This window comes from Lonchura striata, chromosome 7 (genome assembly GCF_046129695.1).
Source record: "Lonchura striata isolate bLonStr1 chromosome 7, bLonStr1.mat, whole genome shotgun sequence".
Lineage (NCBI taxonomy): Eukaryota > Metazoa > Chordata > Aves > Passeriformes > Estrildidae > Lonchura > Lonchura striata.
The window spans coordinates 5,331,867-5,355,222 of NC_134609.1; the positions used below are offsets into that span (position 1 = coordinate 5,331,867).

At 38.6% G+C, this 23,356-nt stretch overlaps 1 protein-coding gene across 4 annotated transcripts in view; it reads right to left on the bottom strand.

The window, feature by feature from the left end:
• Positions 1–23,356, bottom strand: part of GRID1 (glutamate ionotropic receptor delta type subunit 1) — a 486,950-nt gene that overhangs the window by 15,198 nt on the left and 448,396 nt on the right. For 2 of the 4 annotated variants that reach the window (XM_077784531.1, XM_077784532.1), the window contains exons 13-16: positions 15,592–15,787; positions 8,271–8,437; positions 6,692–6,932; positions 6,343–6,429 (exon numbers count right to left, since the gene is read on the bottom strand). In XM_077784531.1, coding sequence (XP_077640657.1) covers positions 6,343–6,429; positions 6,692–6,932; positions 8,271–8,437; positions 15,592–15,787 — 691 coding nt within the window. The remainder of the gene's footprint in view (positions 1–6,342; positions 6,430–6,691; positions 6,933–8,270; positions 8,438–15,591; positions 15,788–23,356) is intronic. The other 2 variants (XM_031505170.2, XM_077784530.1) reach the window with 1 other exon arrangement.

A 23,356-nucleotide genomic window follows, 5' to 3' on the forward strand; every position in this document is an offset into this window, starting at 1 on the left:
CTACAGGCACCTCCAAAGAGAAAATCTTGTTTCTTCACTCACATAAAAAGCCAGCATGCAGCTAGTTAAGATGCCCTTCCAGCTATTACCAGGTTCTGTACAAGGTAATTTATATATTATATAGGCCTTTTTTTTTTTTTTTTTTAAACGGGTTCTTTCAGCTTATACTTTATCATCAAACAACAGTAAACTTTGCATTCTGGGTTGACTGGTTCCTAACACCGCTTTGCTGATTTAAAAATGCCAGGCAAATGAAGTTCCTCAGCTTATTACATTCAAAGCTTGTTTGAAACTGAATTTCTAGATAGCATTAAAATGCATTATTTTGCCAATGTTTGCATGATTTATTTTCCCCAAACAAACCTTTATTTATTCTTAGAAAAGTAGAATACAATACAGTAGTACAAACAAATGATAATTTATATGCAACTGAGCAAAAAATGTACAAAGATTTCAGATGTCATTAAAATACAGAAAAAATAATTTAAAATAAAACCAAGATAAAATATAGAGAACATGCAATGAAGGGAAAATAAAATATTGGGTTGATGGTCTCATGTTTCCTTTCACTCTCAAAAGGAACCATCCTGGGGCAAATCAAAATATCACATAAAAAGATAACACCACAAAGGAGACAGGTAAATGAAGCGACAAGGAAAAAGACAAGGAAAGTGAAAATAATGGTGAAAGCAAGAGACTCTTTAATAATCAAAACCAACACCGCTGACACCATGCTGAAGATACAGAAGCTTCAATTGCCATGGAATAGTATGTGGCTGGAGAACTAAAGTGAGATGAACACAGTACAAATCACAGTTCTTAGCAGTGACAAATTTGGATCCATTGGACTCGTGGCTGCCAGCTCCTCTTTCCTTTCGTAAGGTACACTGGGATTCCTGCTCTTCTAATACCAGAAGAAAGTCTTAGTGGGTAACTTTCATGACTGCTAAAGCTGGAAGAATGGACTTCTGAGGTAGGCTGGGATTTGCACATCAGTGAATGTGGAAGCAAGGGAGTTTAAGGCAGGGCACAAGAGGCTGCCCTGGCCAGATATACAGGGTTTTTATCTTTCACCCTGTGTACTGCCAAAACACTTGTGACAATTTTTAGAATAATTTTGCTACCTCCCACTATCTCATAGAGCTCCCAGAGTCTAGACTTTTTGAGATTCAAGACATTATTAAGCTTGGAGTAGCAGGAAATAGGAATTATAAAGTGCTGTTACTAGTACACAAGACTATTTCCACTCTGATCAGTACCTGAGATGCTACTCCTTTCTAATAATTTAAAAATAAAAAGGATAGAAAAGTGAAAAGAATCTATTGAAAAAAATGATTTTGCAGAAGCATGAGAAAGGAAAGAAATGTAAGAAACTAAGCTGTGATTGTTAATGAATTATAAATTTGACACAAGTTATGAGACAATGACTAGAAGCAGCTCAGGAGGTGGAAAACTATGTTATGCCTTAAACAATAAAACCCCCAACTCTGCTTGCACTAGAGATTCCTAAATACACTGGGTCCAGTTTCTGAAACATTCAAATTTCTAGGAATAGCACACCTGGTTTGGAAAAACAGATTTTTGATTAATAATATATTATATGTGAAAAGAAAGAATCAAACTAAGAATTTATTGGGGTGATTCCAACATCATTTTTCAAGAGCTATATCAAATATAAGTGAATCAATATCACCTCTTATGAGAGATGCAACAAGTGTCAGATCCCAGAAAACAAAAAATCATCCTGTACAAGTCACTAATTTTGTTTAACACGCAGTTGCCTGTTAAATTTTTAGTGAATAATCTCACAAAGAGTGAAAAATATGAGAATTTAACATTTTTTCCATGAATAGCAGGATATTTTATCTTTGCATTTAAGTTTCCATTGTTTTCTAGTATATGGATGAACAAGGAATGCTTTCTTCATAACTCTGACAAGATCTCAGAAATAATAATCTTCAGAGGATAGCACATCACACAAAGACACAGCTGATAAAGCACAGAGGATGCTGGGGAGCCCACTGCAGGAAGCAGCCACGCTGGGTCATAATGACAACAAAGATGTGAAAACTGCCTTTCCTTCCTTCAAAGGGGATAAAAGATACCAACAATCTGATGATGCAGCAAAGCCCTTGGCTGTTAAATGATCCAAATTACATTATGGATTACTGACATTGTGAAATAAATGCATAGGACTCACAAAAAGAAATCCAGAGGCAATTGTCAAAATCTCAACATTTATATGGTACCAGTTTTAATAACTTTATCTGATTGCTCAGTCATTTAAAAGGGACATAAAAGGACTGAACAAAGACTCCAGAATAAATATTAATTTTTCACAACTCCCTAATTTTCTGAAGCTTATCAAAGTCAAAAGATTAGGTGTCAGTATTTCAGGCTGAGTTGCAGCTGTGTAAATTCAAGATTTTAACACACAGAGATAGATGTATGAGCTGGCTACATTTCACTGTGGGTATTGGACGGCTGGGTACCAACAATGAGTAGAGGGCGATTATAAATTCCAGAATATCTTTTTGGAAAAAGATGATCTAGTGCAAATCTTTTCTGAGTTAGAAAGTAATAAGGCAATTTTAACATTAACAGATAATTCCCAGCTTGAAGAGATTGCAAACTTGAGCCCTAATAAAAGAATGTGGTATGGTGTTGCAGCAATACATTTTTTCCTGATATTGGAGCTAATCTTTCTTTTGTTAACCTGGTCTTATAAGGATTAATAGGGATAACATTAAGATTTGTACAGCAGAACTCATTAGAAACATTTTTACAAATCTCCTTCAAATAGAATAAAAAAATCTTGTAGCAGCATTCTGAAAAAACATCAACCCAGCCTTTGCTCTTCTAGCAAGAAATTTCACTATTCCTTGAAAGATACAACTGTGAACCAATGGCAACATGGAAAAATAAAGGTAATTCATCTTTCCTGGAGCTTTGTCTTAATGAATTGATATAGTGCACAGGCACAATACTATTTTTTTTACATTTTTGTGGGGTTGAGTTTCTTCATCTGTGAAAAATGTAAAAAAATATTGTGATTGGAAGCAGTGTCCCCTTGACACAACTCTTCCTATGAAGTCTGCAAATGTACATCAGGTTAATATTAACGTCCAAGTTATGTTGTTAAGTTTCAAAAGACAGGCTTCTGTTTGTCTCATAGTTAATACCACATTCCTCACACTCAGGGTAATTAAGAGCTGTGATTTATACCATGCAGACATCTGAGTCCTTGGACATCAATGTATTGGCTCAGCCTTACCTCCACAAAAGCCTAAGGAATACAAAGTGGAAAAAGAGAAGACAATAAACTGGCAAAAAACACCACCTTAATGTCAGCTGAAAATGTTCCTCCAATGCCAATGAAGGCAATGCACATTTTTCTAGCCACAGACTTCACAATATAAAAAAAAGAGTCTCTAAAAAATGCTTTTTCTCTCTCTCCAGCAAGCTGCATGCCACCCAACCCTTCCATAAATCTGCCATAGTAGTTGTACATTCATCGTCCCAACATTTATTTTTTTTTTGGAGTTGGCAATTGACATGCTACAACCAACCAGGTGGGTCATGCCAAAGTGAGAATGCTGCACAAGGGCTTCACAAGCCAAGACAACTCCTCGTTCAATTCCACTTCCACTTTAATTTTTTCCAAGGGATTTATAAAGCTCCTAACAGAGTGAGGGTCACAGAAGCCAAATGTTGCCACCTTCTCTTTGCCTCATAGGAAACATCAAAGTCTAATCTCAGACTGCAACAAAATCAGCCTTTTCTGTGACCCTCCTCAATCTCTGCTTCACAGAAGAAAGTGGCTGGGAGACATCCCAGTTCCCACAATTTCTATGTGATATCACAACACTTGTGTTTTGCCAAAGCCTTCCCAAAAGCAGAAGAAAATCAGCAGTATGACTTGTGTTTGCAGCTCTTACTGAACTAACGACTTGGCTGGAGTACCAGATGCAGCTAAGAGGCAGATTTTAATGTTCTGTGTATGCTACTAGTGCTGTAGCTCTGTCACTATAGCTCTTTCTGTATAAATGCTGGTTAACACACAGTGCTAGAAATGGGCTATTCTGAACACATTCCTCCTGGAGATCAAACTCTCCTTGTGCTTTTGGTCCCCTGTGCCAGGCTCAGCCACTGCTCCTGCCTCAAGCAGAGGAGCACTCAGGATTCCACACCTTACTCAGCCCTGGAGCCTGTCCTTACCATAGTTTTGAAACTTAGTTCTTTTAAACACATCAAAAACCTTCAATCTATATTCGCCACCTCTTTTGAAACCTGGTTTCCTACCTTAACTGCAGTAGCCATCAGATGTCCCACTTCAATCCCTCCTCACTGGTAATACATAAATAAAATATGTCAGGCCACTAATGTGCCAGGAAATACGGCTACATTCATTTGCTAATTGAGTTGAGTGGATGCTGTGGTCACTGTGACAAGAGCCCCAAGCCCTGGTGTGCAGCAGGGCTGGAGCAGTGTGGCCATGTGGCACGTGTGGCCGTTGGCAGAGGGTTCCTGAGGATCCTGCCTGTCCCTGCCTCTGGGCAGCTGTCACCCTTGCCTCTGGCTGCTGTGATCGACCCAAAGGTGCCTCCAGCTGCCTGCCTGTCACTGCAGCCAGCTGTCCCTTTCATGGGACCCCTCACTGCACCCCACCCTGCCTGGCATACCCTCCCTGCCTTCCTCCAGCCGGCTCAGCCTGGCCCTGTGCTCTCTCACCTCCTCCTTCAGCCTCCACACCTGCTGTGCCAGGGCTCCTGCTGGCTCTGCTCCCTCTCTCCTGGCAGCCTCCCCATCACTGATCTTTTTGGAACCTGTCCATGCTCTGTTTAAGTTTAATTTGCCTCTAACACAGCCTAGTTGTGCTCCAAGGGCAGGTCTAACCCCACTGACAGCGATCTCCCCAAGCACAGCTCTACCATGGGAGTAACTTCAGTTTACTTTAAAACACAGAGAGTTAAAAGTATTCTATGTTTGACAAAGAAACTGCCAAAGAACACTACAGATGTACAAGAACAGCCTTCATCAAGAACAACATTGGAGGGAAAGAGAAGGAGAAGGATGGGAAAGGGAGAAAAGCTGGGATGGGGTAGACATAGATATGCAGATATTAAAAAAGAAAGGAAGAGGATGGGTGAAAAAAAGAACATATTTAACTCAGGAAGACAGATCCTTTTCCAGAAATGGAAACTGAGTATTCTAAACTCCTTGCAATAAAAGAGCAAATTATTTCACCTTAGCTATATGAAACTGCCCTTCAGTCATATTCTATCTCACTCTCCAAAGATACACAAAGGCAATTCCCTGAGCGCAGAGAGGGGAATACCACATAGTATGGCCAGATAAGTGCTCGTGCACACAGCATGAGGACACTTTGGGAAGCACCCCTGCCCTTGCCCTGCAGGATTTCAGTGTGCAGGGAAACACTGCTGGGCTTTAGGCCTTTGCAACACTAGCGTGGGGCCACCTTTGGAGTTCCAGCAGGAGCAGCTTCTACAAGACAGCACAGCAAAATCATAGCAAATGTTTGGGTTGGAAGAGACCTTGAAGATCCCCAATTCCAACCCTCTGCCGAAGGCAGGGACTCCATCCGCTAGACCAGGTTGCCAAAATTGGTGATAGGTATGTCGATTAGTCTGCTGCTCCTGCAACTTGAGAAAAAGAGATTAGAATTGGTGGGCTATGTACTATTTTTCCAGCTGCAGTGTAGCTCACTGCTCTTATTAGCTTGTAACAAACATCTGTTCCAAGATGAAATCACCTACAAATGCCTCAGTGTCTCCAAAATTGCAAGAGGTTAGTTTGTTAAACATTTAAACTACATTAAAAAAAATACAGGCTTCATGCAAGACAGATCTGAGAATAGACTGATTATTCTATCTTAGAATTGCTAACTTCTTCTGGCTGCTGTGCATGGAAACTTCAAACCCAAGAACTTCTCAGGTGTAATTTCCTAGATAACACACATTATATGAAGGTCAGCTTCCTCAGAGGCTCCTACTTTTAGAAATAAAACTGACTTCAAAAGAAAGGAAGCATTTAAACAGTGTCATGGCAATATGGCTTATTCAATTATTAACTAGCTGATTTATTTTTAATTGCTCGTGTACCTCTTCAAACTCAGCCCAGGTCAGCCATGAAAGAGAGCAGCTACCAGACGTCTGGCAGCTGCAGAGCCTGCACAGGGTGGACACGGATCTCCCAGCCAATGGATGGGGGCTCAGATCAGAGAAAACATCAGCACAGATGGCACAGCTGGGTGCCCGTGACTGGCCTCCCTGCCACTCACAGCAGAGTGGCTGAGGGCGTGTTTCTGAACCACTCTCTTACCCCTAAAGGTGGTCTCTCCAGGTCAGGGATGAGGCACATTGGTGGGGCAATGAGGGGAAGTTTGCACTGCTGCTGCCCATGCTGTATCTGCTCTACAAATAAATAGAGGACTTTAGTCTCCAGGGCTGTCAGTTTGGCACCTTCCATGTGCACAAAAGACACTTTTGTTTGTTTGCTTTTATTTTCTTAGAAACAACCACCCAAAAAGTTATATGCAAAGCTTAGTATGGCAAATCAAAATAAATCAAATTTATTGCGTGAGAGCACCTAAAATCCCACAACTTCCACTTGCTTTCTCTTTCTTTTGGGTTTTCTACTTTTAATTGTGATAAGAATAAAAGTTATGGACCTCTTTCGGTGTTTCTTGATGACAACGGTTGCTGTTCCACCACAACTCCAATGCTGCCACCAAGCAAGCAAGAAGAAGGCCTATTGCTAAAATGCAGAAAACTCCTGCAAAACTGTGCAGCTTGAGTGCCTTCCCATCTGTCTGTGCATTGGTGTGGCTATTCAGGTCACAACGTCCCATCCGTGGCCACCACTTCTGTTTAAGAACATCCAAATCTCCACTTTCTTGCAACTCTAGGATCCTGCAGAAATTTCAAGAGACAAGTATTATTTGCAATGATATTTTTACAGGTTTTTTTTTTTTGTCTTTTCCTTACGCTTCACAGCTCTTAAATCTACTATCCCAGAATTCAAAATTCCACCCCCCTCCACCACCAGAGTGTTGTAATTTTCATCTGAAACTCCCTTATACCAAGATTTCTTTCTACTCACAGCAACAGGTAAACTCCACTGGGTAACTTTAGGAAAAAAAAAAGACTGTCAAAATTCCACTGCAATGCAAACAGCATTTCCAGGGGAAATCACCACATTCCAGATTCCAGTCAGTTATGCCTGATCTGGCTACATTCAGCTGCAGCAGCTGGTCCCACTAGTGAAATGTTCAACCCACTCCACTGCTGCTCTCCTACAATAATTCCAAAAATATATGAGGCTAAACATGCTACTGTTTGTGCACCATTTAGTATAAATCTGTTTAAGCAGCGACCAACTCATTTATTTTAGTAAATGTAGTTTATTCAAAAGGATTTTATTCAATGCTGTTACTTAATGCCTGAATTACTGTGTTAACAGTTGCTAATTAATCATTGTTTTGTCTCTTGTGAAGTGTCCCATCTCTGCATGAATGATTCATTTTGGATTTGGTTTGATAAGAGTTTTAGCTGTTTACTAACAATCTTTTCTCTTGAGGCAGCTTTGTCTCTAGTTATGCAGCTGGAATTTTGCTCCTTTTTATAAATGAGAAGCAAGATGAGGCAACCCTGCTTCAGATCCCTGCCAGGAGCTGAGCCATGCGCTCACCTTCTGCTAAGGGCACACATCCCTGCACAGCTGTGTGTCTTCATTTCAGGGTGCACATTCACATGGACAAGAGATACCCAGCTGGTAGCTCAGAGATCACTACACAGCATTGTTTTATAGTCTTCTGGTCTTGTCAATCCCATGCAATTCTTGTTTCCCTGCACCATCATGAGTCTTCGAGCTGTCCCTCCACCCCAAAGCATAACACAGGCCACTGCTGCTTGCTTACTGCAGGGAGCAGCACACGGCTTCAGAGCCTGCAGAACGTGGCATGAGCTCAAGATGTCTCCTCAGTCTCTCCTCCACTCTCACCGAGCTCTGAGGACATCAGTCCTCTGCCAGAGGCAGTGCTGTCTGAAGGTGTGAGGCCACATGTCACCTCCAGTCCCCTCCTCCCAAACCAGATGCACGTGGAGCAGCAGCAGCTTTGTTGGAGCTTGGACTCTAACCTCTCTGCTGTCATGTATTCATTGTTCCTTAATAATTAAGTGCCAAAATTAACGTGAACAGTTGTTGGCTATAGACAGAAATCCTATAAAATGAGCTTTGTTTCAGTTTACCTCTGGGAGAAAAGATCTCTGTAGGGACTTCCATGCTGGAGTGCTATCCCATATCCTTTGCTGCTGATGCTGTTTCCAATGACTGTCACAGAGCATTCATCATCTGTCAGTGCAGCATATTCCACTACTGTCACATCCCACAGGAAAGCATAATTTCCTTTCTTTGCCTGTAAATACAGCATGAATACGACACAGTCTAAACTAAACTGCATTTCTAGGTAAGACAAAACCTAAGCTAGCAAACAAATCCAAATCTTGCCACAATTGCTTGGTGGTATTTCATTAGGTCACAGTTTATATGTAGACCTTCAACATCTTAATAAATTTCTATCAGTTTTCTCTCCCAGCAGGACATCGCTTACTTCAAACCTTGCTAAAATATCTTCCTTTTTTCAGTATGCACATAGGATAGCACAGCCATCTAGAAGTGTAGGTGAGGCTTATGTAAAAGGCTATTAATTATAAATGAAAGCTATTGCTTTGGATGGTGACATTTGATGCATGTTTTGTAGGAGACATGGAATGTGACTGGTTCCATACATTTTAGTGACAAGACTGGCATAGTATAAGCATTAAATGATGAGTATCAAGGGCACCAAAACTGTAATTTTTCAGCTTTGCTCATATAAACATGTAAATAAACAAATTTCCCTTACAAGTAAACACAGCTCTACTGAGAGCTGTTAGTCCTGTAACAAAAGGCACACACTGAGCTGAAAGAGTTCCCTCTTTTCTTTATAGGTAAGAAGATTCACAAGCATGTACTACTATTTCAATTTTGGGATAAATATTCTTTTAACACACATCCATGCAGATATCTTTAAATATCAGCTTTAATTGGGACTGAAACCAAGGCCTGCACACAGTGTAGATAATGCATGTAAATCACCTTACTTAACATAAGACATAAGAAACACATTTGGATAGGGATTCAGTATAGTAAAATAAAATGTAATTTTGTTGGTTAAAGTAACCATTGGTTGCCTAATATATTTAAGTAGCTGAAGTCCTGTATATATTTCTTTATACATTATGGGAACTGGTTCACAAAGCTCCCCTAGCAAATGGCTGTAGCTCTGGCACAGAATTAGTTCATCCTTCCAGGTATTTTCTAGGCTTAGTTTTGAATTCACCTGTAAGTTTGTAAGACTCCATCAGTTATTTCATTACAATGGATTCCTCAGTTGAGAAATAAGTTACTTCATCGTAGTTTGAAATAAACCATACCTTTCTGAAGTCCCTTACAGTTGCTTACACATGACAGTAAATCAAATGGGTGAGGTATCTTCCAGGAGGCAGAATTCAGGGAAACAAAGATTAAAATAATATTGCCTAGACTTTCTGTAAGGTACTTGCTGTAATCCACCCTGATTCCCTTTTATCTACATCGAGGCAAAGATCCACAAATTCATTTGTTTCTAGGTTAAAACAGAGTAGAAATGTTATAGCCTTTCTTTTTGGTCAGATGTGAAGGAGTCTGTACACTGAACCCTTGGAAAAAATTATTTTTATTACTCAGCCACACCCTGTTCCATGGTAAATAATAATACATAGGATTTTGCTACCTGTTATAGGAAACTGTCAGCATTAAAAATAAGTCCTCAGGGTATCAAAAGCAGCAGCACTTGTTACTGTACACAGAATTTATTCAAAATCCATAATATTTGAGAACAAAAATCCTGCCTGATGGATATACTGAAATCGGACACCCCAGAAAGACTTGGCCTAATTCACTATGGTAAAATGTGTTTTACATTTGTCTGGTTATTTTTAAGCTAGTTGGTTGAATTTTAGATTTCTCTTTTTTTTTTTTTTTTTTCTTTTTGTTATCTTGTTTCATTTGGATTTGTATTTTCTTAGTTTGGGATTTTGGTGGGTTTTTGTTGTTGTTGTTGTGGTTGTTTTTTGGGCGTCTTTTGGTGGTTTGTTCATTTTAAAGGGCTGTATTTATTTTCTGTTCTTTCAAAACTGGCCAGCAAATAATATTTTCACATTTACAATTTAGAAAAGAACACTGACAACACAATACATTCCTTATCTATCTCTTAGTAATACTTGAAGAACACGATGTTCCTCAAATATTTGATTTCTATTACAATGCACTGGCTAAAGAAGAAAAGCAATTATTGAGTCTACTTTTCAATCCTCAGTTTTCTGTATGTTATCTTATATACAAGGGCTTTGTACACTGACTTTCAATACTGTTCAGCAGATCTTTTGTAAAGGTCTACTTCTCTTGTGTTTGCAGTGCTGCTATCCTAAATCACATTCTGCAACTGCAAATGGTCAATAAACCAAGTCTGCCAGATCTCTTCACATCTATTTTATATATTTTTAATGACATAAATAGCCTATCCAATGTCATCACATCTGCAGAGCATTATTTCTCTGACAGCCTGATCATTTTAGCACAATCAGGAACCTGACTTTTAAACTCTTGGTTGTGCATGTGTCTCAGCTCCCAGAAATCCTGGGTGCAAGGCTGTGTCCCCTCCTTCAAAATCCAGGATCTGCAAAGATCCCTTTTTCCTAAGGGAAGATTTAGTTCTTTCCAAACTTCTTCCACTTGTGAAATTTTCCTCCCTGAAGAGTGAAGACCTCATACTATTAGTGTGTTCGTTGTGTGGAAAGTTTTCTTGTAACAAATGTTTAGTTGCTGTCTAAATTCAGCATCCTTCACTTCCCTGTTAATATCTGTTGTGACAGCTAAGCAGTATCATTTGTTCAATTTAAGGAAAAGCTGTCAAACTTTGAAAAACATATGTACAAGATACATAAGTGCACACATGCATGTGTGTTTGAAGTAGGCTGACTTTTTATATACCTTCACTAGGCAAGCAGTAAAAGCCAAATAAAATAAAACTGACATTTATTTTCAGTGAAAAAATCTACCTCAAATTTTAAATGTGGTTTAAGCATTTTTCTTTTTTTTTTTTTTTAATGAAAGACTCCTTGTCTTCATAGAGTCTTTAAGGGGCATGCCTGCCCCTTAATTTCCAGGCCATGAATATAGGATGACTGGTGAAAGGGCCTGTGCACATGCCAGCTGAGAACAGGTGAGATAGCTTGAGTAAAAAAAAAAAAAGACTGAAATAAACATAGAATAATGAGCTCAAATTTATACTTCATTCTTCTCATTGTATTTCATATTTTGCTTCTTTGCTATGGCCTTACTGTGACTCTCAGCATACAGGCATGCCGCACAACAAACTAAAAATCACTTGGTTTAATTTTCAGAAACCTCTTTATCAGAAAGATAAGATATTTAAGAAAACAGATTTAAGAAAAAGAGCCTCTGGGCAAACCTTTTATTAAAAATATTTATTCTTTGCAATCCTAAAATAATTAAAAGGCCAAAGAAGATGGCTTCTTGAAAAGACAAGGGACACAAAGAAAATAATACTCCATCAAAGCAGTAAGCAACCCCATAATGTCACTCTTCAGCACAGATGGAGATAGAGGAATATTGTTCAAAGGGTCCTGCCTTACTGATGGTTAAACAATGTTGCTTCAAAGAAAGCATGATAATAAATAATAATAACATAAAAAAATATTGATTCCAGAGTAATCACTGATATATCTGTGATTTAACTGAAATTTTTGAACAAGCTATCATACTTAAGACAGAAATGCCAGATAATGCAAAATTCATCATTAATTTACTGTCAGTACAGAGTGTCAGTGTAACTGATCCCATTATATGGCTGGCACCACAGAAATATCAAAAAGTGACCTTTACATTGGCAGTAGTGGAGTAGTTCAAAACGACTGTTGGATAACATTTATTATCTATAAAAAAGTGCTTTAAGAGAAGACACATAGTTCAAATAAAAAGAAGAACATGCCATTTGATCCTGTTGAAATGTTTCAAACATTAAAATAATTAAGGAACCACTACAGGATGCAATAGATTCAGGTTTAAGGAAGCATTTGCTTTTGCTTCAAAGGCTGATCGGTCAAGAAATGAAGAAATTTATGAAGCTCTATGAGAGTAATCACAATTTACAATATCAAATTCATTGTGGACAAAGTAGTTTCTTAAAAATTGTACTAAATGAACTTTTAAACTACTTCTATTCTCAAAATTAGAATGAAGAGAGAAGATCACTCTGATTTAATGCTCAGTGATCATTAAGGAAGCTAAAAAGAGAATGAGAAAATTCTTACTGTGCTATTGCCTAAATCAATGATGCATTCTCATTTTGTGGTCTACTTGGTTTTGATCGCTTTTCATCAAAAGTGATACACAGGAAGAAAAGAAACAATTCAGAGACATTCTGGCACCAAATTAATTGGACAGGGGAACAAACAACCTCAACCAAAGCAGGGCATTATAAAATGCAATAATGAGTTTAATTCTCCTATCTGTATTTACAGCAGATGCAGTATCACATGGGGATCATATTACTTCATTCTTTCAAAGCAAAAATGGGTGCTCCCAAAGAAAATAAAAACCACAAGTTATTATGTATGTTGGTGCAATCAATAATTACCCTGATTGCCAGTGTATGTAAAGCAAACAGTTCCCTGAGATCCTGGCTCTAGAAACTTTCCAGTGACAGCATTAGTCAATGCTCATCTGTGATAGTCCCAGACAGCTCAAAGTGGCAAAAGAGCATTTTCTATGGGCTGGTGGTTTGTGTGGTTTCTGCCTGTGCTGTGCAGAGGTACTGCTAAATAGGAGGAGGTTTTCCATCTTCAATGTCCACTTTCAACTACCTTGGGAATACAGCAAAAGCAACCTCTTCCCCACACCCTTGGCTCTCAGGAGTCCTCCTGTCACTTATGTGGCACTGAAGTGCATTCCTGCCTTTTCCGTGGCTCTCCCAGTGCTGCACAAGCTGTGCCTTGCCCATGGGAGATGGTCACTGCGGCTGCAGGGACCCTGCTGTGTCTGAAGAGACATCTCTGCCATGGCAACCAAGCACCATGAAAGCTCACATGACTTTCTTCCACTGCCATCCCTTTGTTTTCAGACAGTCAAAGGGCCGTGAAGTGGAGAAATATAAATGGGATAGGGACAAACACCTGAAATACCTGTCTGGGGCACAAATAACCAGCACTCCCTGTTTTGCACTGAAGTGGCATAGCTTTGTTTGTAACTGCAGCTGAACTGTGATACTGTCTGAAGAAAATGGAAAGGAGAAGGAGGGAAGAAAGAACAGTAGTGATTTTTTTTCTCTTTTGCATTGTGCCAGGCAAGTCCTCATTCAGAAAAATACTTTATGAATCTTTTTATGCTAGAGAGATTTAGAGTTCCCATTTCCTATGAAACACATTTGTAAGGCACATTTACATTTCTTTCATGCAGCAGTATGTGTTTGTGGATAGAAACTCTCATTTCCTTGGCTGACATAATTTCTCCTTTAAAAAAAAACCCCAGAATTTCTAGCCATAATACTCGACATAAAAAACTTGTCTGTTTATTCAGAGAGTTCAATGAGCTAGGAAGAGTGACACTTAAACTATAAACACAATAGTTTAGTTGACAATGTTATTAAATATTAAAGCCAATTTATGTAGGTGTCTAATCAAATAGTGGTCTCGGTCATCTTTGGGGACTGAAGTAAAATTTAGCTGTTGACATTAATTGAATGAGCTGATCTAGTCATATAAAAATCACCCTACAACACTGAAATCAAACTTAGTATGAAAAGTTATTATCACATAGATAGGATGGAGCTGCCAGCTCCATACAGACAATATAATTGGTATTCTCAACTGCCTGCCAATCTGCAGTTACATTTCTGGCTTAGCAAATGTAGCTATCATAAATGGCAGCATGCACTAGGCTTACAGAATAAGAGTATTTACAATTCCATGGATAAAGAGCATTGCCATAAGAATGTTAGAAAAAAGAAAAGTAAAATACTGAATATTTTTCTTAGCTGAACTGTTTTATTATTGGCTTAAATGCTAGGATACATAGAAAAGTATTTAATGTCTCTATTTCTCCTCTAAATGCTACCAAAAGTGGCCTCATTTTCATAAAATGCTGAGCAGATTAAGAAAAAAAAGAAGCCAACAACCACTGCAGACTTTGCTATTGCCAGAGCTCTACCTCGTGCCCAAGAAAGAGAGGATTTTGGAGTAGAAGGCTTTGGGGAAGCTCAACTGAGGGATGGGCAGGGTGAACCCAAATTTTGACTGAATACTTGAATGCTAAGACAAGGGAGTGTCCATATAAAGATTTTGTCCAAAAGTCAAGCAAAGAGTTGGGAATCTTTTGCTAAAGGAGTTTGAATTTGGAAATGAGATGGCTTGCATTACTTGTGTTCACCCTCTTCATGGCACTGTAAAACCAGTAGAATTTGGAAACTGTCCTTCTGGCTGTTCAGAAAAGGTTTCAAAAATTCAAAAAAGAAAAAGTAAATGCAAGCCCAAACCATTTTATTATATCCAACATACAAAAGCATAAAGAACTAGTAAATCAGTGTTTCACTGACAAGAGTATCTCTGATCAAACATTCACTATGGTAATAAAAACTGTTAACTTGTTTTAGGGAAAAAATCGATAGAGAGATGAAGAGGATGCTTTTCATTAAAGGAGCAGCACATCAAGGCTTTCAGCATGCATCCCTTCTGTGCAATGTACTGGACGTGTTTGATGTAAGCTACTGCCTGCTTTTGTTGAGATTCAGGATGGGGAGCAGAGGGGAGAGGCAGGCTGTGAGTGAGTGGGCATTTGTAATGGCCAATACTCATTATCACAGGACTTAGAACAAAGATGCAGCATCCTAAGCTGTTATACATCAGTCCTTGAATACCACATTAATTCTCTGTTCCACAAAAAAATGTGTAGTTTTATCTCAGAGAAATAACATTTTGTTAAAACAGTGTCAAGTGAATGCATTTTTCAAAGTCTGGGATAAACAAAGAAAAATCTTGCATTAAAATTCTGTTTCAAGAGAAATGAGTATGTGTTCTGTGGATCCCTTAATTCTTACTCATGTTTCCAATCATGAACTCAGAAAAAAGAAAACAAACTCAAATGAGCAAAGGACAGGAGTCAGTACTGCATAATGTAAAGAATTACATCCAAAAAGGCATTATCAAAGCTCCCACAAAACTAAGAAATTTTATGACCAGATCCAAAGAACTTACATCCTGAAGACTTAGGCAGACCTAACGTGCTTTTAAATTCAGAACAATGACACCAAAATATGATTCTTATCTGCCATTAAGGTACTAAAAGGAATTTTATATAGGAACTTAGGGGTGTTTAAAATGACTGTAATTTCTTTCCTGTGACTTAACATTAACTGCATAGAAACAACATTGATACAGAAATTAAACGAAAACCCCTGTGATCCAGTCTTACCTTCCTGATGCCTTCAGAAGGGTTTGATACGCAATTATCTGCCCCATTATTCTTACTGATAGTCCTCCACAGTTCAGCAAATGTGTTATCCTGCTCCAAAGGGTTGGTCCCTTTTGCTTTAAAGTATTCATACACTGCTGAGTCCCTGACTGTACCATAAGATATATCCATTTGTTTGGACAGATCCTGAAATGTTCTGAAATTCAAGCGATATTGAGAAATTAGTATTATGTAGTACATTAGCAAGATTTCATTAATTAAATGGTTTCTTTCTATGTCTGTCACTCATCAGAAAGCACCCTCACCAAATAACATTTCCATATTTCATTCCTCATCAAAAAGGAACACAAAATAGTTAATTGTACTGAGATCATATGATTTTAACTACACCCAAGCTCTTTTTCACCCAGGTGAAGATTTTTTTTTTAGCAATAACATTCATGTCAAATATGCCACCGAGATTGCACAAGAATATAATGTGATAAAGACTTACCTGAACACAGGAAAAACTCAGATTATAAATCTAAACTTCCAGCCCCATCAACTTAATCAGAAATACCTCGTGGAAATCAGTGAAATTAGTTTGCAGTTATATCAATGTTCCATCTGACTCCAAATCAATATGAGTGTTTTAAACAAACAAATAAAATCTTGCTTCCAATTTCCACTAAGTCTCCCTTTCTCTCTCTTTTCACAGCCTCTGGTAAAATAGACATTTTTTCATTCACACAGAGGCCTAACTTTCATTTACTCATCATATACAACTCTGGAAGTGTAAATGGGCCTCACCCGGAGTGGCTGTGAATGCACAATTTATTTTCAAATTGCACAGAATGTAATTCACTCATGTTTTACAGCCTTCTCTGCACTGAAAGGTGTAAATCACTGCCTGCATCAATGAAAACCAGCCCAAGCTTCAAAACATTTAAGGTGGCATCACTGCCATCAGAAGCAGCATCCTGGCTGGGCTTTTCCCTCTCTGAGAGGTTCATTCCCATTCCTGTGCCTTCTTCCTTTGTCCTCAAGTATCACCTCTGTGCTGTGCCAGAGCACACATACACAACACACTGATGACCCCACAGCAGCAGGGACCAAACTGAATCTCATGAATAATGGCTTATTTTCTTTAAAACGCTTTATAAATGTCTGACTTCACATATTAACAACATGCTTCTGATATAGCCAACTAACATTACTTGACATCAGTTAAACTAAAGCAACCCTGCCTGCCTCACCCCATTTTTTTCCCCAAAAACAATCTTCCAGAAACAAAAACTTCCTGATGAATAAATCTGAAAGGCCACCTCCCCCAAACATCCAGCTCAAGGAGCCACAAAAGCAGAACATTTTGGCTTGCAGCTTGTGCAGATTTCTTCCTAATGCTCCTGAGGAGCCTTCCCTTGGCCCATGAGCCAAAGCTGTTTTCCACAGCTGAAGACTTGTCACAGACAATATTTTTCTGCCACCCTCTTCCCTGTTTCACTGGGGAGATGCCACTGCTGACATCTCACATGCCTGTAACATTCCCTGCTACACTATTTAAAGCAAAGCAATCTGGGCATATACACAATGCCCCATAAAAATACATAGAGAGCTCTTCCCTCTTCTCCCTAACATCACCCCCAGGCCTCCCAGGTTTAGCTGCAAAAAGTGCCTTTCTCTGGGACTCCTGGAGTGGGAGACCATCCCCAAGGGCTGCCTCTCAGCACACTCCCTGCCCCAAACTCCTCAAACTCACAAGCTGCTTCAAACAGTTTAAGTGGTTTAAGTTCTTAAATTGTGTTAAGGACTTTTTATCATTTTAAGCTGTTAAGCAGCTTTAAGGCTGTGTGAACAGTTTCTCTCTATATACATTGCACACTTGTGGATTTGGGCAAACTCTAGGAGTTCCATCAAACCCCAAACCTCCTGTTACTTCCCTAGCTCTATATATGGCAATTGATAAAGTACAAAATAAACACCCTGGAGGTTGTTGGAAATTCAAAATGCTAATGAAAAATGGGGGAATTTGTTCATATTTTCTTTCTTTCTGTAACAATCCTGAAAGGTCTATTCTGCTTCCCTAAATATTTCCTGTACATTCCAAGGAACTGTTTTTCCTCCAGTCTTGATCTACATGATTACATGCTGCATTTAGTTCTGTCTTTATTTTTTAAAGTAAGTTTCATCATATCCAGGTAATTTGCTTAAGCCCCAGGAATGAATTATTTGACTGTTAAAAGCTACATTTCTGCCTATAGGGAAAAGAAAGGTACTCAGCATACACAAGAGGTTCTTCTGTGGCAGCCTTTCCCACCAGGTTTAGTGTCGAGATTTTGGTGTGTGCAGGAAAGCACGGGTAGAAGGATAGTAGCAGAAGTATGTTTAACTAATATACTTTAACACAGGTTTTAGCTGGTAACAGCTTTACAAATGCCTACTGCTGATATCACTATTCTGTTTGAAAGTTTGAACATGAGGGTTTGGATAGTTAAAAAAAATAATTAAACTGGCAATTTTAATATTATCAGTATTTTCTGTTTTCCTTTATTGCCATGAAAGCTTTTACTTAGAAATGTGAATTTTGCTTTAGCTAAATTGAACTTTATTGACAATCAGTATTTTTATTTTAGCTAACTTACATTTTATTGACAATCAGTACTGCACAAAAGCACAGTACATGTTACTTTACGAGCAGCACAGTTTCTTCAATTCTCTAAGCATCACAGGGCAGAGGGAGCAAATCTGGGCTTTAAATCAAGTGCTTGCAATAACCAGACAAGCATAGAGGTGGCAGGGAGGGAAGCACAGTGTTGGCCTGGGTGTGGGAGTAAGGTAACCCCTTTAGCTGGTAGCATTTCCTTGGAATGGAAAATGTGGAGTATTGTGTGTTCTAAGGATTTCTTGCAGTGCAATGTTTGATGGTTAGGACCACTTATCCAAAAAAATCTCTCTCAGAAATTATCCTAACAGGGAGAGGTCTCAGCCACAGTTCTTTGTAAAAAAAAAAAAAATCTCTGCTGTATTTCTGCACTGAAAGTGGAGATTATGCTCAGCACATCCATGGCTAGAGAAGTGGTAAAAAAATTTAGGCATGGTGGGCATGGGCACATACATGAACCATACTGGATGGATATGAATTATCTCCTACTTTTTACAGGGTGAAGTAAGATAATCACAAGAGTAGGTTTTACTGTTATTTTAACTTCCTCAAATTTGTCTTTGCCAGACAAAATCACTCACTGCTACTTTTGAGATATTGGCTGTATCTTGCAGTTGTGTCATTCTCTAAAGGCAGCTGCTGTCACTGTTCTTAAGCTTTATTTGTGCAATCAGCTGTCAGCTGGACCCAGCTCCTTTAGCCACTCAAATTCTGGTCTCACTTTCCTATGGCAAAGATTTAATGCATTTAATATACAAAATTATTTGCAACAAAAATGTGTAGCATAACAAGATGCCCCATTAACCTTACCACCTCAGTTATTGGATCTCACAAGCCATTAAAGGCTCTTTGTAAGTGTGATTAAAGATAAAGCCAGTAAAGCAGAAAAAGCCAATGTCCCTCACTTACAGGAACACAACTTCAATTCGTAGATAAATATATCCACGGTGTGATTGCTATAATTGACAAGTATATGTAAACCAATTGATTCAAGTAAATGCATCTGCACTCAATCTAAAGAAAAATGTTGTCTTTAAAACCTGTGTTGCCAGCCAAAATATTTAATGCCCATATTTATGCCTGCTAGATGAACACAACAACTCATATGCATTCCCAGTGGAATTACAGTTACTTCATGCAGAGTCAACTGAAGACTGGGTTCTCTGCTTGTTTTGTTTGTTAGAAACTTATTGGCATTAAAAAAATGCTGCAGAAGACAGGCAATAATTGTATTAGCACTTATGATTAGACCACTAGAACTAATTTCCAGAATAAAAATACTGGTTAAGGTACACTTTTAGGAGATGTTTTCTTACTTGTAAAAGCCTCGTGGAGCTGTAGATACACAGACTAAAAATATGCTGCCAGTATGGGTTTAATTTACTCTGTTGCTGCTATGTGCCCAAGACTTCTGGATGAATAGTAAGTGACAGACTAAACTTGACACCAGGTGCTTTGAGGTAACTGCTGATCAATTAACTGAGCTGGAGGGAACTGGATCATCAGATGTGATCAAAGTCTTTTTTAAAAGAAAAACATGTTCCAGTCATTGCAAAAAAGATAAAAATAAAATAAGTTTTTTTTTTGTAGTGACCCTGAGATTTTTGCTCAATGCAGCATAATATTCTAGGTGATGGTTGCCATAAAGTGTACCAGAGATGATGAGACTTTTTAAGCTGCTCTGCCTAAATGAAGTCTTAAAAATGCATACATGAAATATATAGTACGAGTCCTACATTTCTATTTTTAAATGCCTTGAGGCTAATTTATTTTCTTTAAAACTTTTTTTTCCCGAAAGGTAAGAATTCGTTACATCTGCAAAATTAAATATAAGTGCAGTCACTAAGAACTGTTTTCTCCACACAATTATGTGAGAGGGAAATACGTATTTTATGCAGTGGGAAAACAGTAAACCCAGTAAACTTCAAAGTAAAACCAGATGAATCGGAACTATTTTGACAAGCTTATACCACCACTGTAAGCCTAAGAAACACCTAAGAGCCACAACCTAGAACATAAAATCCTATCTGAAAGGAGATTTATTGGATAAAGTTATACCCAGTGGAAAGCAATGAGTTGAAAGAGAATTCTGCCTACTGTGAGCTGCAGAAAATTGCAGAATTTTGAGCTCTAAAATTGCTGACGCCTCCTCCCTCCAAGGAAGAATTTTCAATGACAATGAGAACAAATAAGAAAATGGTGTTATTTGTTGCTGACCACATCAATCTACCCGTGGAGAGATGAACTTGGAAGCCAAGCACTGCCATGTAGATGACCCCCAAGAGAAAAGAGTCTGCTAAGCTGAATCAAGGTTGAAGTGGTACTGAGGTGGTACAATGTCTACATGAGCAGATCTCACCATTCAGAACCTTTGTCCTGATCTGAGTCCTGATTAATTTTTGTATTCATTTATGAATCTGGAAGGCAAAGAATTTGAGCCTCACTCCATTATTCAAAAATGAATAATCTTTGGAACTTCAGACATCAGGAACTGAGTTCAAACTTTCACAAAAAGACATTCTCTAGAGCTGGTCTACCCAAGTTGAACAGTTTACCTGGTTGAAGAGCTAAAAAAAAAATTCCCTCTGTTATGGATATAAAGTACCACTAGAGGATGATAGTCTCATTGACTCAGAGACTTGCATGAAGAGTTTCACTGTGTTGCTAAATGCACGATAAAAAAGCACAACCCCACTTAAAAATGGAAGATAATAGCAGTTAGTGTTTCTAAACACTAGTGCAACTAATATTTCATGAGCCTTCAGCTGTACAAGAAGGGGCTGAACAATGAGGCAACATTAGAATTAACCTATCTTTAGCACCTACAAGTCTAAAAAGTAAATATACTTAAAAAAATTATTACATAATTTGTTAGATTTTCAATGTTTGTTCCAGGTAAATATTGGAATGGTGTTAGTGTGTGTTAAACTGGACATACAAAAATTAAAAGATGGGCTGCTTTAAAGATTATTCTTAGTGGGGCAAATAAAGGTATTCTTAGAATGGCCATAGCCTTAGTACAGAGAATTAAAATGCAAACAAGTTTATCCCCACTTCTTATAACCTTAGACTTCAAAAGAACTGGGTCCATGATTTTCATTTGGGCATCTCAGATTTTCTTGGAAATTTTGAACAATTAAAAGGAGCTCTTAAATCAATCCTTAAATTGTCAACTTCTCTATAGTGATGTGATCAAATTCTGCATTGTTCCATTTCACTACAAATCACTGTAAATGGTCTTAATTCTGTCTCAGTGCAGTGATGTGCAGACCTACAGGCTTCTTTATCAAATACTCAAATGTTTTAACTTTAGCAACAGAGGTGGTCCAGTAGAGATCAGCAGCAGTACTTGCATGCTTAGGATATACTTTTCTGGGTCAAGTCCTTCACCAGCAAATATATACTGCATTATAATTCATATAAAACTCATTTTATCTGACCTCCAGGAAAAATACCATTCACTTTAAAAAGCCTTAACACAAAAAGCCTCATGGGAGTTTCTACAAGGGGAGCCATAAGTATTGACATATGAAACTACACAGAATGAGTGGAGCTGCAGCCCTTCACCCCAGGACTGAACCTTTCCAAACCACAGCAGGAGACAAACGGGGCAGACAGTCAGGGCTGTGTCTGCTCTTGTCCTCACCAGTGGGGCAGGAACAGCTGCTACACAGCATTTCAAAGAAGCAGGGACTTTCCTCCAGTGGCAAAACCAATCAATTGACATGTGTCACAGAACTCGTTGCCATGTCAACCACCTACTCTTCCTATAGTTAAAACAAATAGTGATTGAACTCCTCAGCAGGCAATGGCACTGCAGCAGCTTATTTCATGGTTATAATGGTCACTGCTGCCAGTGTGGTGGTATCTCTGAGACTCTGATTGGATTGGGACTTACTGCCCTAAATTAGGTGCAACCAAAAGTAAAATGTAACATTTGGTTCTAGGGAGAGGATGTTTATCCTCTCCCTAGCGGAGATATAAATAAAGAGCCAGCTTTATTTCTGCCCCAGGAGGAAGGGGCTTGCTACACATTCTTCATGCCATGTGTGATGGCAACAGTTCTGTCACCCACCCAGCGCACCATCAGGAGATCTTCTACTGCCCTTTAAGAAACTTCTTTTGTAAGCTACCTAGCAAACTCGATAGAGCAGTACTGCTGAGATCAGTGAAACTAGTCATGCACAAAAAAGCACATGCTCAAGGTTTCTAAGATTGGAGACAAAAATACAAAGAGTAAAAAAAGTGAAAAACAAAATAGTCAAACAATACATACACAGAGCACTAGAAGCACTGAACTTGTACAGTCTCCAAACTGATTTCATTTATTTCAAATGACTTCCAGTAGCCTCTGTTCCTACATGCAAAGGGAAAGACAAATAAACTAAAGAGAACTGTTTTCTTAAATCCTGATATAGCACTGGCTTCCCTGCAGACTGAGTGCTTTCACTGGGGCTCTGTTCCTGCAGAGCTATTGCATGATTAAGTTTTAAAAGAAGGGAACAAACAGAATGCAAACCCATTGAAATGCAAGACAGTGAAGCCACTAATAAATGACACACTGTCATGTTTATGATTTTAGTAGTAATTAATTACTAGCTACACACATTGTATTGGCAAAACATTTGGAGGATTTGTGTACTTTCTAAGAGATGCAGCAGAAATGCATTCTATTACCAGCACTTCAGTTCCACTTTTGCTTTACAGATCTCAGAACAATCTGCAGCACTTTTGCTTAAGTCAAAATGTAGAGGATGTAGGACAAAACCCCTACAAGTAGGATGAGTCTCATTTCTCACAGAAGTTCTCAGCATCTTCCAGCAGTTTAAGAAGGAAATATGCCCATTTTCAAAATTTTAACATTTTTTCTTGATACAAGACTCAAATTTGGATCCAAAAATCAAGCTAGATTCTCATCATAATCAGTAAAACAGGTTCTTCTGTAAACAAAATTAAACCTCTGGGTATTCCTATCCATTGCTATTTCTAAATTATGCCCTCAGGAGCACCTCAACTATTCCAATCATCTGCAGTGATCTGTGTGAGTGTGACTTGACTTGTCACTGGATCCTAAAAGTTCATTTTGCCTAGAGCTGACTCTGGCCCTGCTCCAGCACGGCACAT